General features: G+C 42.7%; 3 protein-coding genes across 3 annotated transcripts; 1 reads left to right on the top strand and 2 right to left on the bottom strand.

Annotated features, from left to right (window-relative positions):
• Positions 1–2,516: 2,516 nt before the first annotated feature.
• On the bottom strand, positions 2,517–4,790 carry LOC114434761 (potassium voltage-gated channel subfamily F member 1-like). Its single transcript, XM_028404143.1, has one exon. The coding sequence runs from the start codon at positions 4,576–4,578 to the stop codon at positions 3,076–3,078; it is 1,503 nt and encodes a 500-aa protein (XP_028259944.1). The 5' UTR covers positions 4,579–4,790; the 3' UTR covers positions 2,517–3,075.
• Positions 4,791–6,668: 1,878 nt separating this feature from the next.
• Positions 6,669–12,556, top strand: LOC114434567 (protein disulfide-isomerase A6-like). Its single transcript, XM_028403882.1, has 13 exons — positions 6,669–6,842; positions 7,155–7,296; positions 8,131–8,188; positions 8,328–8,454; positions 8,595–8,701; positions 8,793–8,929; positions 9,792–9,906; positions 10,125–10,265; positions 11,060–11,144; positions 11,232–11,304; positions 11,392–11,550; positions 11,634–11,734; positions 11,880–12,556. Exons 1-13 carry the CDS (start codon positions 6,824–6,826, stop codon positions 11,951–11,953), a joined length of 1,338 nt encoding a protein of 445 aa, XP_028259683.1. The 5' UTR covers positions 6,669–6,823; the 3' UTR covers positions 11,954–12,556.
• A 455-nt stretch (positions 12,557–13,011) lies between these two features.
• Positions 13,012–15,708, bottom strand: LOC114434566 (hippocalcin-like protein 1). The gene is made up of 3 exons (XM_028403881.1): positions 15,261–15,708; positions 14,409–14,514; positions 13,012–13,138 (listed from the first exon to the last, which is right to left on the bottom strand). The coding sequence occupies exons 1-3, from the start codon at positions 15,636–15,638 to the stop codon at positions 13,041–13,043; spliced, it is 582 nt and encodes a 193-aa protein (XP_028259682.1). The 5' UTR covers positions 15,639–15,708; the 3' UTR covers positions 13,012–13,040.
• Positions 15,709–16,013: the final 305 nt, after the last annotated feature.

Consider the following 16,013-nt stretch of genomic DNA (forward strand, 5'->3'; position numbering starts at 1 on the left):
ACAGGACATGAGTGGGTGGACAGCCTGCAGAGCCCTCACTGACCTCTTTCATGATCTTTATTTCAGGCTGCATAACTTAGACTGCAGCGAAAAACTGCTGAGGAGGTGTAGCTCTGTTGAATCAAACAAACTGACATCATGTCCCTGTGAATGATGCAAACACCTTGTTAGTGAGGCAGCAGTAAGATGTCAGCATCCTGTGCTCGCTGACGTCACTTTGGTAACCATGGTTATCACTATGAGGTGTAATTGACAGGTTTTTGTCCTGAAGTTGAGGGAAATGTTATCACAAACCTTTTTTTTGTTTTTTTTTGTTGATTAAAAATTAAAAATCCGCATTGCCTTATAAGATGGACAACATCATGCAGACCTACCTCAGCCTCGACTGAGGACATGGTGACAAGTCAAGTGCTCCTTCCCACAGCATGATGAGAGAAAGGGCTCCTGAAGTCAAACACAAAAGAGAAAGTCAGGTGACCCTCCAAGGAGGCCAATAGGCGACCGGAGACCTTTGACAAGGCCGATGACATGAACTTGACAGGTCAAATATTGGTACATTGATAACATCTCAAATGTGTCACCTCATGTGTCACCTCATGACATGTATTGAAGCAGATTCAATACATGTCAAGGGACAATCTGCCATTTTTGAGGTAAAGCATATTAACATTGAAGTCAGTTGCATCATTTCAGCAGTTTGCAACCATTGATGATACTAAGGCCCACCACTCCTAACCAGAGACACAAAGTCTCTGGCTCAAAGAGATTCAAATTGATGACATCCACAGGCGAGGCGCTGTCTCTGTTTTCTGAGATGCCGAGGGGGTGCTGCTGGTGGACTACATGGAAAAGGGTTACACTATTACAGGGGCCTCCTACACTGATATCTGAGACAGGAGAAAATAAAGAAGTGTGGGAAGCTGAAAAGAGGAGTGTCCATCCACCAGGACAAAACCTGATCTTTGGACAACAACCTCTTCTCCAAGTTAAGAAGGAGCTCACACAATATTGACAGTGATGATGGGATAGTCCAAGCAGGCCACTAAAATCTGTGTAAAGAAGTATGTAATTGTAGAAGGGGAGCATACGGCATGAAGTGGCAATCTTATCGATCACCCCTAAAGTAAAGAAATATGATCTCCCTACTTCTTCTGCTACATGTCGGCTTTTGTCGTTTTTTGTGTTTTTGTATTTTGTGGTGGAAGAACTTCTTCCCATCCAGTGTATTCACATTCAAATATACTGATTCTGTAAAACTTCACAGAAGCCGGAGCAGTAGAGAACAGTCTTGACAATAAATCCTCCTGCAGGTTTCCATGTGACGCCTCAGAAGAACTGACATTTGAATTAAATATGTTGGATTTTAATTGTAGTTCCCCTGCTGTGCCATCTCAATTTTTATTATAAGAACGGGTCTGTTTGTGCAGCAGGTTTTCTGTCACTCAGACTAATGGTGTAGGAGGTGAGACCTATCAAACTGTGAAAATGTAACCTTTAAATACTTTGCAACCCATAAGGCCAATTCAGAGCTCATATTTTAAAGCATGGGACACAGTGTGAAAACACATCAGGCTTTCGAGTCTCTTCCAAAATGAGATCACTAATGTATTAAGACAGTCTCTCTTGACAAGTTTGTTAATTAATAGATTTTAAAGGGACATTTCACCTTAAAATGACATATTCATTTTTTCCTGCAGTGCTATTTATCCCTCTTAGTTTTGATATTCCTGCCTTCTGGGAACAATGCAGCTGAAAAATTCTGTTGTCTCTTTTAAGAAATCATGAGACAATAAAGAAAATAATTGTGAAAAATGTTATGAAGGAGCTGGCTGAATTTAAACATATGCTGCAAAGAAAATCTGGATGCTGCTGTTTGTCTGGCTGACTGACTGATGCAGGATGTAGTTGAATATATTTCCTACATGAAATTAGGTGCATTTTGGGCTATTGTGCATGTTTCAGAATCCGCTCACAGGGGTGCCCTCAGGCTTACTGCTGTGTAGGTACTTCTGAGTGGCTTTGTTGGCTTAAATGCTGCTGATCAATTCAAGAGATATTGATTCATTTATTCATCATGTTACCCCATGAGCTTTATACTGCAGTGGAATCCCAAATGCTGAACACGCTGGCTGATGCCTCATGGCCTTATGTTACTGAAAACTTACTGCTCACAGCAATGTTTGGATTCTGTACACTGACATTGCTGTTGTTATTGTTTTTTTCAGCTGTATTGATTTTATACTTTTGGCAGGCAAAAACATGAATATTTGATTTCAGGGTTAACTGTCCTTTAGGGTCGAATCGAACGTGTAGAAGTAATTTTGTTTAACCTCCAGCCTGTTGCTGTTTCCTCATCTGAAACTTTGCTGGTTGAATTTATTCCTCTGAACCTCGGGGGGATGGTGACGGCTGCTGCAAAATTTAAACCCATTACAGGAACGTGTCCTGCAGCCAAAGGAACCTTCTGAAGTTCCTGTGTCAGCAACATGAGCTGTAAGGAGAAATGCAGGCCAATGACACAGTCACTGCTTTTACTCACAATCATATGGTGTCAGTTACAAAAAAAATCACACTGATGCCATGGAGAACACAGGCAGAGATGGAAATAAACAGGCCTGCAGCTGCAACTCAAAGTTTTTCCTTGTACACTTTTCTGCCTGTCATTATTACACATATTCATTGTGAAATATATTTTTGTACAGATGTATAAGCTACAGTGCTGTCTACAGTATAAGTGTGGGAAAGGGGGGATGTTATATAAGATGCCTACATGGGGGAATCAGTGTACTGGCTGTTCAAACAGAACCCCTCAGCCTACAGGGACCCACTGCGCAAAGGCACAGCTCATCAAGTCAATAACTCACTGTGTGTCCCTTTAATAGGTGCGATTCCTCAAATGCATTAAAGGTCCTTGAAGAGCAATACTGCGGTCCTGTTATTTCTATGAAGCTATGTACAATCATTTTTGTGCCACAGCCCCCAAATTTGGCAGATTACGTTTGAATAGTTCAAAAGTGAATGATTCATTTGTTAATCTTTTTTTCTTCTTTTCAAATGATAAAGTTTTTTCCGTGTTCATGATATGAAATATTCAGTGGCCTCGGCTGTGCTTTCAAAGCTTGTGTCCATGCTCGGGGTCTGGATGCCCGCGCCTCCTCTGGGATCCTTCAGTAAAGGAATGTATGTGTCGCTGTGGCAGGAGCGCATAGCGTTGTCCCAAGCCGCTGCGCCGCAAACGTGTTTATGGGGACCGGGTGCTGCTTTCTGCAGCTCCCCGTCGCCTGTGCGCAAAGCCATCAGTTCAATCTCATGCTTGGCCGCAGTCTCCAGTACCTGTTGCTTGTTGTAGAAGAGGACAAAATTGTTTATGATGGGGTGTATAGGCAGGGCTATGGCAATGACCCCGCACAGAAAGCTGATGGCTGCGTTACATCGACCCAAAGTAGTCTTGGGGTAAACATCTCCATACCCCACAGTGGTCATGGTGATTACAGCCCACCAGAACGACTGTGGGATGCTTGTGAACAGCGTGTCCGGGTGGTTTTGCTCCATGGTGTAGCCCAGGGCGGAGAAAAGGAAGACCCCTACGCCCATGTACATAAGGAGCAGTCCAAGTTCTTTGAAGCTACTCTTCAGGGCAGATGTGAGGGTCTGGAGTCCAGAGGAATGGCGTGCCAGCTTGAAAATGCGCGCAATGCGCATTATGCGTAAAGCCTGCACCGCCTGCTGCACATTGGCCAGCTCCATCATCCCCGCGCCGAAGGAGGTCAGAATCAGCACCACGAAGAAGGGCATGATCGCCATGAAGTCGACTACGTTCATGAAAGCCAGGACGAATTTTATTTTATTTGGGGATGAGATCAGGCGTAGGAGGTATTCGATAGTGAACCAGCCGATGCACACTGTCTCGATGACCTCTAGAGTTGGGTGCTCTGTGAGGTTACCTTCTGAGTCTTCCACCTGCAGCTCGGGGATGGTCCCGACGCACATCACCACGGAGGAGACGAGGATGAAGATGAAAGAAACTATAGCGATAATGTGAGCAGGCAGAGAGGAGTCCGGCTTCTCCATCAACCTCCAGAGGCACATCTGGAAGCGCTGCCAGCCTCCTGCGGACGGATCTCCTTCTCGGTCCACCAGGATAGTTTTCACTTTCTCTGCAATCTCTGCAAGTTCATCCTGCACCTCCTTCAGGTGGTATTTACAACAATCATCCAGAAAATCCGAGCCAATTTTCCAGAACTCCATCTCCTTCATGAAGCAAATCGGACAGATGCCTCGTTTCATATGAATCTCCCCATAATAATACAATTCAATGATGCACTTAAAGGCTTCAGGGTCTCTGTCGAAATAAAATTCCCCAGTGTCAGGGTCGTAATCGTCACACAGTGAAGATATTTCTTCAGAAGATTTAAGTGAGCAGTCCACCAGCTCTGCCAGCCGAGTGTCCGGGTAGCGATTCAACACGTCCCCGTATAACACCTGTTTCACTCCGCCAATGTTCACCACAATCTCTGTCTCCTCGCTGGCTTCAGATCCGTTGCAGTCTGCATAGCGCGTCCTCTGGATCCCCCACATTATGTTGACAAGTCCGTTAAAAAGGGAGATGTAAAGAAAAATCACCAGGAACTCTGGCACTGTGCGTAAAACCTATTAAACACTATGTTTTAGTAACAATAATATCTTTACTCATAAGTGACTGCGGCGCGAAGTCTTCTCAGTCCCATACAGCCGCGTTTGGCAGTGAACAGTGCGCCTGTGCGTTCTGAGAAAGTTGGCATTGAAGTGCGCGTAATGTCAAACGAGCCATAAACTAACAAACCAGGACTTCCGGGAATACATTTCAAAATAAAACACGTGTAACAAGTAGGCTGCACGTAAATAAAACAATATTTAAAACATAGAAGAAGGCTACATCAGAATTGCTGTCTACAACTTCTGGAGTAACTCTATGCTTAATGTAGACCCGTGTAGACTACATTAAATAGAAAGCTTACCTTCAAATAAAACGTGAAGTGTTTACCTGTGTATTTGGATATAGGAAGTAGCTCCTACAGCTTACAAAGTAGCACACTATAATGTTCTGTGGAAAAATGGATAAGTAGCCCAGCAGGCCACAGGGGGGCTGATTCTAAACTCTATTGATTACACAATTGTAGTTTATTCATTTTAAATTTGTAAATAGGCATGTCAGTAACTCCAAAATGTCGCTGTAAATAAACATATCTAATATTTCCGATGAACTCACAGTGACCCCAAGTGGGAACAGTCGGTGCTTTTATTTTTAGGACGGACGTCCTGTTTCCGGTTTCCGTGTGTCTCTTTTGACGGCGCAGTGCAGTTAGGCGCAGCACAGCACAAATCTCAGCGGCGCTGGGTGAATTGAAAAGTAGCAAACAGAGAAATCAGGGATGTCCGTGGGATTCAGCTGAAAGAGCAACAATTTTAAAAGGTATCGATTAAGTGACCATGAATGGTCTGTTTTTATAGCCTATTAAGTCTTTTTCTCTAATAACCATCATCCGTGTTGAATTCATCATCGTGTAACTGTGGTGAAACAGACCGAGAATAACAGGATATATGTCTACTGTCAAAATACGCAGCCTATTTTCAGAATATGATTTGTTCCTACTCTACCTGCAGTGTTGTGATTGATTGGCGTGTAGACTTTGGATCATGTTGTGTTGTTTGTCTCCATCTAGTGGCTGCATCTTGAGGTTGCAAGTCCTGACATGCGTTTTATTTTTCTTTAAACCATGGTGCAATCCAGTGAGAACAGAAATACATTAATAAGTGATAAAGGAAAAAAAATACAAGTACAATGAATTTATTTTCATCAATCATTTCCTCCACTTCAGAGGGAGCCATAACTCACTGCTGAGGGTAGAAGGTAAACCTAATCACTGCTAAAGGGGTGTGTATATATACATTTGTTGTATCCCAATTGGTCCCAATTGACCCAAGGATAAGACTCCCAGGGAGAAACACAGCAATGTCATCTATGCAGTCCAGTGCAGTGAGGAATGCTCTGATCTGTACTTTGGAGAAACTAAACAACCACTGTTAAGCTGGAAAAACCTTCCCTTAACATAGGTGGTGGCCTCAGACATCATCTTTCTACCCCTTATAATGCAGTGATTCCATCCATTCCCAGGAAGTTTGCACATACTCACAGAAGGAACAAAGGGCTGTCAACCAGTCCCCCTCTGTCTCATAATCGTTAGCCAGTCTTAGACACACCTGGCACAGGCAGCCAGATCATCACAGGTAATTATGGAAACATTTAGTGCAATTGTTTGTAAGTTTTACCTAGACCCACCCACTGAGGTCTGCAACCACATATAAACCACGTTTCCCCACCAAACAGTTGAAGCTGCTTGGATGAGTCTATAAGAAAACTCTACAAGTACAGACGCCTGGCTTCAATCTTCTCTACGAGTGAACAGAATAGAAATAATATTTTTTTCTACTACACAAAGTATGAAAACGTTTTATATCTACTTAGGTCTATGTAATAAGAACTGTCGTATGGATGCAAACACAATGCTCTCCATCATTGCCCTGTTTAGAGTGAGTCAGCCTTCCCTCATCTCCTCCATGTGTTGCCTCCTTTCTCCTCTTTCGTCTTCTTCAGTGTACCGGTTCCATTAAACTACACGGCGCACGCTGATTGGTTGAGGCGCAACGTCGCCGCCAGCGGACCAATCAGCGCGGGCCACGGTGAGATTGTTCGATCTACTTTTGTGGAGACGCAGCAGCGGCAGCAGTCTGACTGAGTGTGTGCAGTTTTAAGTGAGGAGGCGAGCAGACAGACGCTGAAACCATGAAGCCGCTTTTACTCGGTGAGTGAAAAAACGCCTTTCTACTTTTATCAAATATAATGTTTGTAGCTGTGCTAGCTGTGTGTGTTTCATTGCGCTGCTTTAGTTAGCTTGAATAGCTAAGTTAAAGGTGAAGAGAAAAGCGCTAGCCAGGCCTCCGTTATGGTCAAATCAGTGAATGCACAAACACAAGTTTCACTTTTAGTCACGACATTTTACACATAAACAGTATATGAGTTGGCACACAATGTCTTTTCACTGCTTTCTTTATCTGCTGTGTCTGTATCAATAGTGCTGCTAGTTAACGTTTCGGACCTTCATCTTGTCTTGCAGGAGTGCTGGGCTGCTCACTGGTCCTGAGTGTCCATGCCTTATACTCACCCAGTGATGATGTTGTTGAGCTGACCTCCTCCAACTTCAACAGGGAGGTGATCCAGAGTGACAGCCTTTGGCTGGTGGAGTTTTATGCTCCCTGGTGAGTCCATACTTAAACTATCATGGCTATTATTCAGTGCTAACAAGTGTTATCAGTCCAACCAGGCGGTGGTATCATAGTTTTAGTTCTTTACTCTCATTGTTGTAGACTTGTATGCAAAGCTGATCACTCCTACTTGAGGTGAATAACAATCACACAAGAATTATTGTCATCTGACTGGAGTAAAACAGATAATACATAATGTTTTAAGACAAGCAGTGGAGAGTGGAGCACAGAAAATGTATGTTATTTCTTTAATAGTCCATATTTTATGCTGGCATAGTAGACACGATTGTATAGTGTGCACTGGTGCATAATTCCCTTTTCCTGTTATATTAAAAAGAAAAAAAGCAAGAGTTTTACTTACATAGCTGCAGCAGGCATCTTACACAGCTCCTCCTCAGAGTCGGCGGTTGTTTGGGTTTTCCAGTGCATGCACATGCTTGTGGACAAGTCTGCACAGACACACTAGGTTGGAAGGTGTGCAGGTGTCCTCACAGTGGCTTGATGTCCCCTCTAACAAATTTGACATCAGACTAAGGTGGCACTTATCACTTTAATAAATATTCGATGTCTACACATAACATAATATAGCAGAGGAAAGATTAATAAAAAGATGAAAGGATGAAAGACTTTTAGAACTAAATATTTTCTGCAAGTATGCTCATTTCACTGCTGATGATTTTAACTTAAGTGTTGAACTTTTCCCCAGCCTTTTGTGGGAATATGGCCACATCTCTTGCTCTCATTGCTTATAAAAGTTCACTTCCTGCAATAACATCAGTAGGAAATTGATTTATTAGTCACTTCCTTATTTTATGTATATCATTACAGGTGTGGCCACTGCCAGAATCTTGCTCCTGATTGGAAGAAGGCAGCCACAGCCCTGAAGGTAAAAAATTGTCTTTACTGTTTTGAATTCAAAACCAGTTCCATTATAGAGATGTAGACCATATGAGACTTTGATTAGGAGAAAGATATTTGGTCTGAGAATGAAGAGCCTGATCTCTTTGTTGTGATTGTTTTTTCAGGGTATTGTGAAGATTGGTGCCGTAGACGCTGACCAGCACAAGTCACTGGGTAGCCAGTATGGCATCAGAGGGTTCCCCACAATCAAGATCTTTGGAGCCAACAAGAACAAACCAGAGGAATATCAAGGTACAGATGAGACCGGTGCAGCCTTGAATAGTGATATCCTTATGTGTTACGACAAGATGAATCCAAATTTGTTTTTAATCCATTTTTGTTGTTTTAGGCTGCAATGACTGCATTAAATCTTTGTGTCTTTCACACTTCAGGAGGACGCAGTAGCCAGGCCATTGTGGATGGAGCAATGAATGCTTTGCGCACTCTGGTAAAAGAGAGGCTGAGCGGCAAGTCTGGAGGCTCTGGCTACAACAAACAGGTACACACAGTGCTGACATGTAATACTATATGACATGTTTAAAAAAACGTGACTGGATGTGCCTGAGTAATATGTCAATGACAACTATCAGAGTGGCGGTGGCAGCAGTGGTGGCAGCAAGAAGGATGTGGTGGAGCTTACTGATGACAACTTCGACAAGTTGGTGCTAGACGGTGATGATGTGTGGATGGTGGAGTTCTTCGCCCCCTGGTGTGGACACTGCAAGAAGTGAGTACCTGAAACAGAGAAACCCTCTCACTTTTACATGGTGCTTTCTATTTTGTTGGTCCTCCTCACAGCCCTAGAAAGTAAAAAAAAAAAAAAAACTGACTGTGGGGAAAACAACCCTGTAAGGCTGGATAATCCCCAGACTTCACTGAAAGTGCTTCATTATTTCATTCGCAATATTTAATCCTTATTAAAACTGTTCAGTGAACTTGTTTATTCCAAAACATTTTCCATCCAGTTTTCAACATGTTGGAACACCCGCCTTACAAGTGACAAAACAACCAGCAACGTGGCTCTCTTCAGCAGGGGGAAGATGATCATGTGCTTAAATTAAAGGCAATTTGGCTTGACAGTGATCCTCTAAACTTACTAAAGATGCAGTGGCTCATGAATATGGCATGTGACCAGGAATCGTTTTTCCTGATATTTATAGTACCTGACCAACAAAACATAGAGCAAGCACAGTCTGAAGGCTAGAAAATCCTTGACTGTAAACAAACAAGACACATAGCTGGCCTGTAGGGTGTCATTGTTCTTTATGCCTAAGACAAACACAGTGTTACTTGTAATAAATATTCATTTATTTCCATCTTTACATGGGAAGATTACAGCTCTCAGATTTCAAGTTGCACAACAGCTTTTCCCCCATTTAGTTGCATTTTTTTTATTTTTTCTATGGATAACAGTTTTAAAAACAACACCTCCACTCGGCAGCTGTAAGTGCAGTGAACATTACTTGCATACCCCCTACACATTTTTCTACATCCAAACTTACATTTTAGAAGTACAGATGAATCCATTTAACACTGTCTTAACTCTTTTAGTACATCTTTTAAAACCCACTCTCCTTCTCTGTTTGCAGCCTGGAGCCTGAGTGGGCAGCTGCAGCCACAGCTGTCAAGGATCAGACCAAGGGCAAAGTTCGCCTCGGAGCTGTGGATGCTACTGTACACCAGGGTCTGTCCAGCCGCTATGGGGTGAGTAAGAACTGACAAATGATGCAAAGCACATTCCCAATAAAAACGACCTGCAAAATCTTTGCTGCCTTTTTTAGAAGAATGTGTTGGTTAATGTTCAAGCAACGCTATAAAACTTTGTAGTTGGATGACTCACACTCAGCCTTCGGTTCTTGTGTCATATCAGCCTGATGCTGCAGCTAAAAGTAACAGTTTTTGTCATTTTTGTGTGTGTCTAGGTCCGTGGTTTTCCCACCATCAAGATTTTTAAGAAAGGTGAAGAGCCAGAGGACTACCAAGGAGGTCGCTCTCGTGGCGATATCATTGAAAGAGCTTTGGATCTGTTTTCTGACAATGCTCCTGCTCCAGAAATGTTGGAGGTCAGTGTTTATGACACCAAAATTCACATGACAATGACCAGTTAAGACATATGTTGAAACTAAGTAGCAGCAGCACTTCCAAAACAAGTTGAAGAAATGCACTAAATCAACACAACATCCATCACAGTGTTAGAGTGCTCTTTGATGTGGTGCATAATCTCTTACTTGTTTCCAAAATTAGACCAAAAATAGCATCTCATGCTTCGCACTCACCTTCAAACTGAGGCTTAACAACATTATGTCTGAGCAGTAATCCAGGTCATGGTAGGTCAAATGTCATTTTCAGACAGGACAAAAACACCCTAACAACTACTAACCTTGGTTTTTATCATTGTGAAGGATACAGTTGTCATTCGTTGCAAGGACAAATAAATAGGCAGCAGTTATGGGTATTTATCCAGGTTTAATTGGCAGTAATAAAAACACCTTGACGACACACTCATCTTCATGCAAGTCACAAATTCTGTCTCTCTCTGTTCAAGAATAAAAATAGCCTCATTTGGTGAGTTTAAAGAGAAAAGACAGCTCCCCTCCATGCTGCTGTTATCATTACTGCTTTTTGCCACAAAAGTGGAAAGCCAGGCAGTGAAAATATGCCTTTCTTTGCATTAAAACAGTGCAAATGTTGAAGCTAATGCCTTCTGACAGACCCGCTTCAAACCTTTTACTGCTTTATTAAGATCAACATTTGTCAACAAAAAGGGGTTTAAAGGCTGCATTTTAGGTGGCTGATCGATGGTGTGATTGACGGTCTCACATAACACAATAGGTATGTCTATCTCTGTGACTCACAGATCCTCAGTGAAGACATCTTGAAGAAGACCTGTGAGGACAGTCAGCTGTGTATCATTGCTGTCCTGCCACACATCCTGGACACAGGTGAGGGGATTGTTAGTAGAGGACACTTGGACAGCAGTTTATCGTTAGTCATTGCTGAAACACTCACTGCCTCCTTGGATCTCACAGGCGCAGCTGGTAGGAATAGCTACCTGGATGTTATGGTGAAGATGGCTGACAAGTACAAGAAGAAGATGTGGGGGTAGGCACTCCAGTCCAGTCACAGATTCTTATTCAAACATCTTCAACTTGTACCTGTGACTAATGGACCTGCTCCTCCTCTTTTCAGCTGGCTGTGGACTGAGGCTGGAGCTCAGATGGACCTGGAGGCCTCTCTGGGTATCGGTGGATTCGGTTACCCTGCCATGGCTGCCATAAACACACGCAAGATGAAATTTGCCCTGCTCAGGGGCTCCTTCAGTGAGACTGGCATCCATGAGTTCCTCAGGTAGGACGGTGCAGTTCTTTTTCTGTCATTCAGGCAGAGCTAAATGATGGCACTCACAAAGCTGATGCTTTTTTTGTTTTTAGGGAGCTTTCTGTGGGACGTGGCTCAACTGCCACACTGGGAGGCGGTGTCATGCCCAAGATTTATGCTGTGGAGGCATGGGATGGCAAAGATGGACAGGTGAGTTAATGGAAGGAAAGGAAAGACGTTCCTCTAGGATTAGCAGCTGTTTTGCCCAGCAGTGCCCAATAAACCAGTGACTTCCTTAGTAGCTTAAATAGGAGGTGGTTTAACTACTCTATGCTAACAGCGTCTTTTTTTACTTTCAGCTTCCGTAGAGGAGGAGTACGACCTCAGTGACATAGAGTTGGATGATGACGACTTTAGGAAGGATGAGCTATGAGTCTAATCAGGACAAGATCTGAACCAGACTGGTTCTGTGGGACCTGGTCTGGTCTGATCTGGTCCTGTGCGACCTGCCTCCCCTCTCCTGTGGAAGAACGGGAGGCCTGGTCGCCCAGTTACTGAAATACTCCAGAAAAGACACATAAGAGACACCTGCAGTTTCTCACATCATCTTTCAGTGACGGGGACAGGGACCAGAACTGGAGTGAACTGTTTTTCTCACGTACCTGCTGAACGTTAGAAGCTGCATATTTATACAGGCTCTGCCAGCTGAGAAAAGGAAGGGAGAGGTTCAGAAGGTCACATTTCAGTTGTCTTTTTCTAACATTCTTACCTGTCTTAACCTCTCCCCTCTTCAGCCGACTGCGAGCACCAATTTTAAGATGTGGACTTGTAAAAGTAACACTTCACTGTTCAACCTGATGTGACTAAATGTGTTTTTTCTCCTTTTTAAAATCAGTGAATGAGAATCTTGGTGAATCTGTCCAGGACAAGGGGATGCTGTGGGACTTCTTGTGTAGATTTTTCTTACACGACTTTATTTCAATTGTGTGAAAACAAAATGACATTTTGTTACAAAAATAAAAAGGAATAAAAACAATGACTGCCTCCATATTCACATAAACTATTACAATATCAGAAAGTCACTGAGCGCATGCAATACCAAAGGCCTATATCACCCTGTGCTGATATCCTGAACAGCGATAAGCCACAGTTCAACAGTTAGGTTGAATCGAATTATACGAAGTGACTTAATTAGTTTTCTCTTAGTGTAACATAATGGGATTCATAATACTTGAAAGCATATTAATCCAGTCAGTATAAATATACAATATGGCACTTCACTTAAAAGGAAACAGGATGAAATCATTTCAAGGCAGCGAGCTTTAGAAAAAGCACAACAAAGAACAGCTTAACTGAAAAAGCTTCATCGTCCACAGAGGAGGAGCCACATCGTAAGTATACATCAATGTAAACATTAAGACATGGGAGTGAGCGGGGCGTGTCTGTATGGTGACAACCAAGCCTCAGGTAAACCGCATAAAGCTGGATGGATGTGTGTGTATGTGTTATTGTCTATGTCCTCAGAACTGACGAGAAGCTCCCTGATCCGACTGCAGCAATCTGACGATAGACGGGTCGCTCTTTGCACCTTTAATGAACTCCTCCAAAGACAATCTACCTGTGGAGCACAGACCAGAAAAAGAATCTCTGTCACCAGTGGAAAAAACAAAGGCCACAAAGTACCGTATGTGTCCTTTTAATTCATGACTGAGTGTGGTCACATCAGCCAGCAGGAGGTGCTGTTGTGCTATTTTCAGGGAATTTGTAAATGGCAATAATAAATAATGCTGCATATTTGTTTTTTAGATTTTAGGAATTTGGGTACTACATGTATTAAAAAAACAGGGCTTAAAGCAGAGCTACACAGTGGGACGGGGACCTACATTTTCCCACAGTCCCTTCGTTGTGGCCCATCAGCATTGAAAGCGCTTATGTTTACTATACATTATACATTACATTAGTTAACATTATTGGCTTTTAGACAGCTGCACAAAATGGAGCAAGATGAGATGAGAGGTGCACAGATCAATGAAAATTCAAAAATGCATAAAAGGCATCTTGATGCTATATTTATAGCATCATCATCATAATGCATTTATGATGATGATCCCAAGCCTCTGTGCATCTGTTTTAACAGTAAATATTAAAAATGAAAACATGCAGGGCTAATATTTATCTATTTATTTTAGCAATCTAGCACAAACAAGCACAGTTTTTCTCCAGAGCAATGGAAACTTTCTGTCACACATCATCCTGAGGAAATCGCATTAGAACGGAGGGTTAACTGAGTTTTGCTGGATTTCCCCTGCGCTGCAGCTGTGGCTGTAACTTGAGTCTGACACACAGCTTGACCTTTAGATTTTCAGAACTTTCTGCTTCCAAACATCGGAGGCCTATGAATAGCTCTAAAATGTCTCACTGAGCTGTGACCTGTCAAACAGGTTGAGAACGGGGAGGCTTCGCGCTCATCACAGGGGTGTAACATCACCTTTTCACACAGCATCAGGCAAAGACTGTTAACGGTCATGTGGGTGATATTTTCTCCTCCCTCCATCCTTCTCTCAGACACTTTCGTCCCTTCCTGTTACACTTCAAAGTCCTGTGCGGTTCATAATCTGAAGGACTGTTACATAACTAATCCTGGATGATTTATTCACATTTTTAAAATGACTGTTCCTGTCCCAATGACTTTTACTCATTCATTGTCTGACTAAAAGCATGTGCTGCTTATTCTGTTCCTATTCATGTTCATGTCATGTGGTGATTATGGATGAGCAGCATAATCATTAAGCATCTATCTACACAAATCAACATATTTATTCCCTGTGAGATGGGCCAAGTTCATAAAAGGATGCACATGTATTTAATAACAAACACATCAGTCTTACCATCATTGTCAGTGTCCATCTGTCTGAAGATCTTATCTGTCCTTTTCTCTGGTGTTGATTCATCCTCAGGCATCTTCATCACCGATGACACCATCTTGTAAATTGCCTACAAAGGAAACAGTAACAGTGACGGCTGTGTTATGCATATTGATTTTGTTGTTGGGAAGCTTTTTTGTCTGTAAAGTTGAACAATAGCCACTTCACATGTCTGAATTTGGTGACCTGTTTTCCATTGCTACCTGATAATGATGGTGCTTTGACAACTGAGAATCGCTCTCTGGACGGACTCACCGGGCTATGCTGTGTCTGTTTGTGTATGTTAAAGCTGATCATGAGGAAAAAAACAACAAATGTGTTCTCGCAGGACAAAAGTCATGATGCTTAATGTATTTTTTTTTCCACATTCACTGGTATCCACAAACACAACGGACTGAACCAATATTGATACGCGCCTCAGGCTGCTCAGCTCTCCATATTGAAGAGTAAATATAGCAGTGGTGATAAGGAAAACAGAAAAGAGGGAGGGGGGGGGGGGAAAATATCCATTAAGTTCTATTTTGTTAATAATTACAAAACCTTATTAAATTATGTATTGATTTATAGCCTCATCAGGCACAACGGTGACTTATTTTTGTATATTTTTAGTAATAGTTTCTCTTTTCCTCTGTATCCACTGTGTACCTACAGTAGATCTAAATTGTGTAGCTTTTGACAGAACAATTTCTTTATTGTTTAATAGTTGTATTAAACTATTATTGCCCAGGCAGATCACATTTATATCCCAGATGACACAGTAAATGATCAGTCCAGATAAGAGTAGTATGAGTCATGCAGTATGTAATGTGTCCTCACCTGAACTATCTCCAGCATCTCTGCCCGGCTGATGTACCCGTTGCCATCCAGGTCGTACATGCTGAAGGCCCAGCGCAGCTTCTGCTCCAACCCGCCGCGAGAAGTCACGCTCAGGGCGATGATGAACTCCCTGAAGTCAATGGTGGCATCTCCATTGGTGTCAAAGGTGCGGAAGACGTGCTCAGCAAACTTTGAGGCATCGCCGTATGGAAAGAAGTTGGCGTAGATCTTCTTGAACTCCTCAACGGTCAGGTGGCCAGTGGGACAGTCCTTGAGGAAGCCACGGTACCACTCCTGCAGCTCGTGGTCAGTGAACTCTGTGTTTTCTCGCAGGTCGTTCAGAACCTCAGGCCGCAGTTTGCTGTTTTGTTTCCCCATGATGCAGCGCTCTCTCACAGGCGGCAGGAAGGCAGGCTGGTAGCTGGGTCTCTAACCTCCTTTTCACTTCTCCGCTCCTCCTTTTAGTCTGCACGTCAGCTTCCTCTGCTCCTACAGGGCACCAACAACACTCATTAATATCCTTGTGTGAATTTCATAAATGATTCATGGGGTGTATAATTCCTATTAGTTTGCAGCAGCATGTTATTATAAAACATGCTCTGAAGATGCTTCTCGGGCAAGAGGGAGAAAATCTGTGTAGTTGTATCAAGAACAAAAAAAAAACAGAGTTAAGATTTCTTAGATATCATCAGGACATTATGTATGGCCTGGTCTCCATGGATACAGTATTAATGCTCTGGCACTGTGATAATT

This window comes from Parambassis ranga, chromosome 4, assembly GCF_900634625.1.
Source record: "Parambassis ranga chromosome 4, fParRan2.1, whole genome shotgun sequence".
Lineage (NCBI taxonomy): Eukaryota > Metazoa > Chordata > Actinopteri > Ambassidae > Parambassis > Parambassis ranga.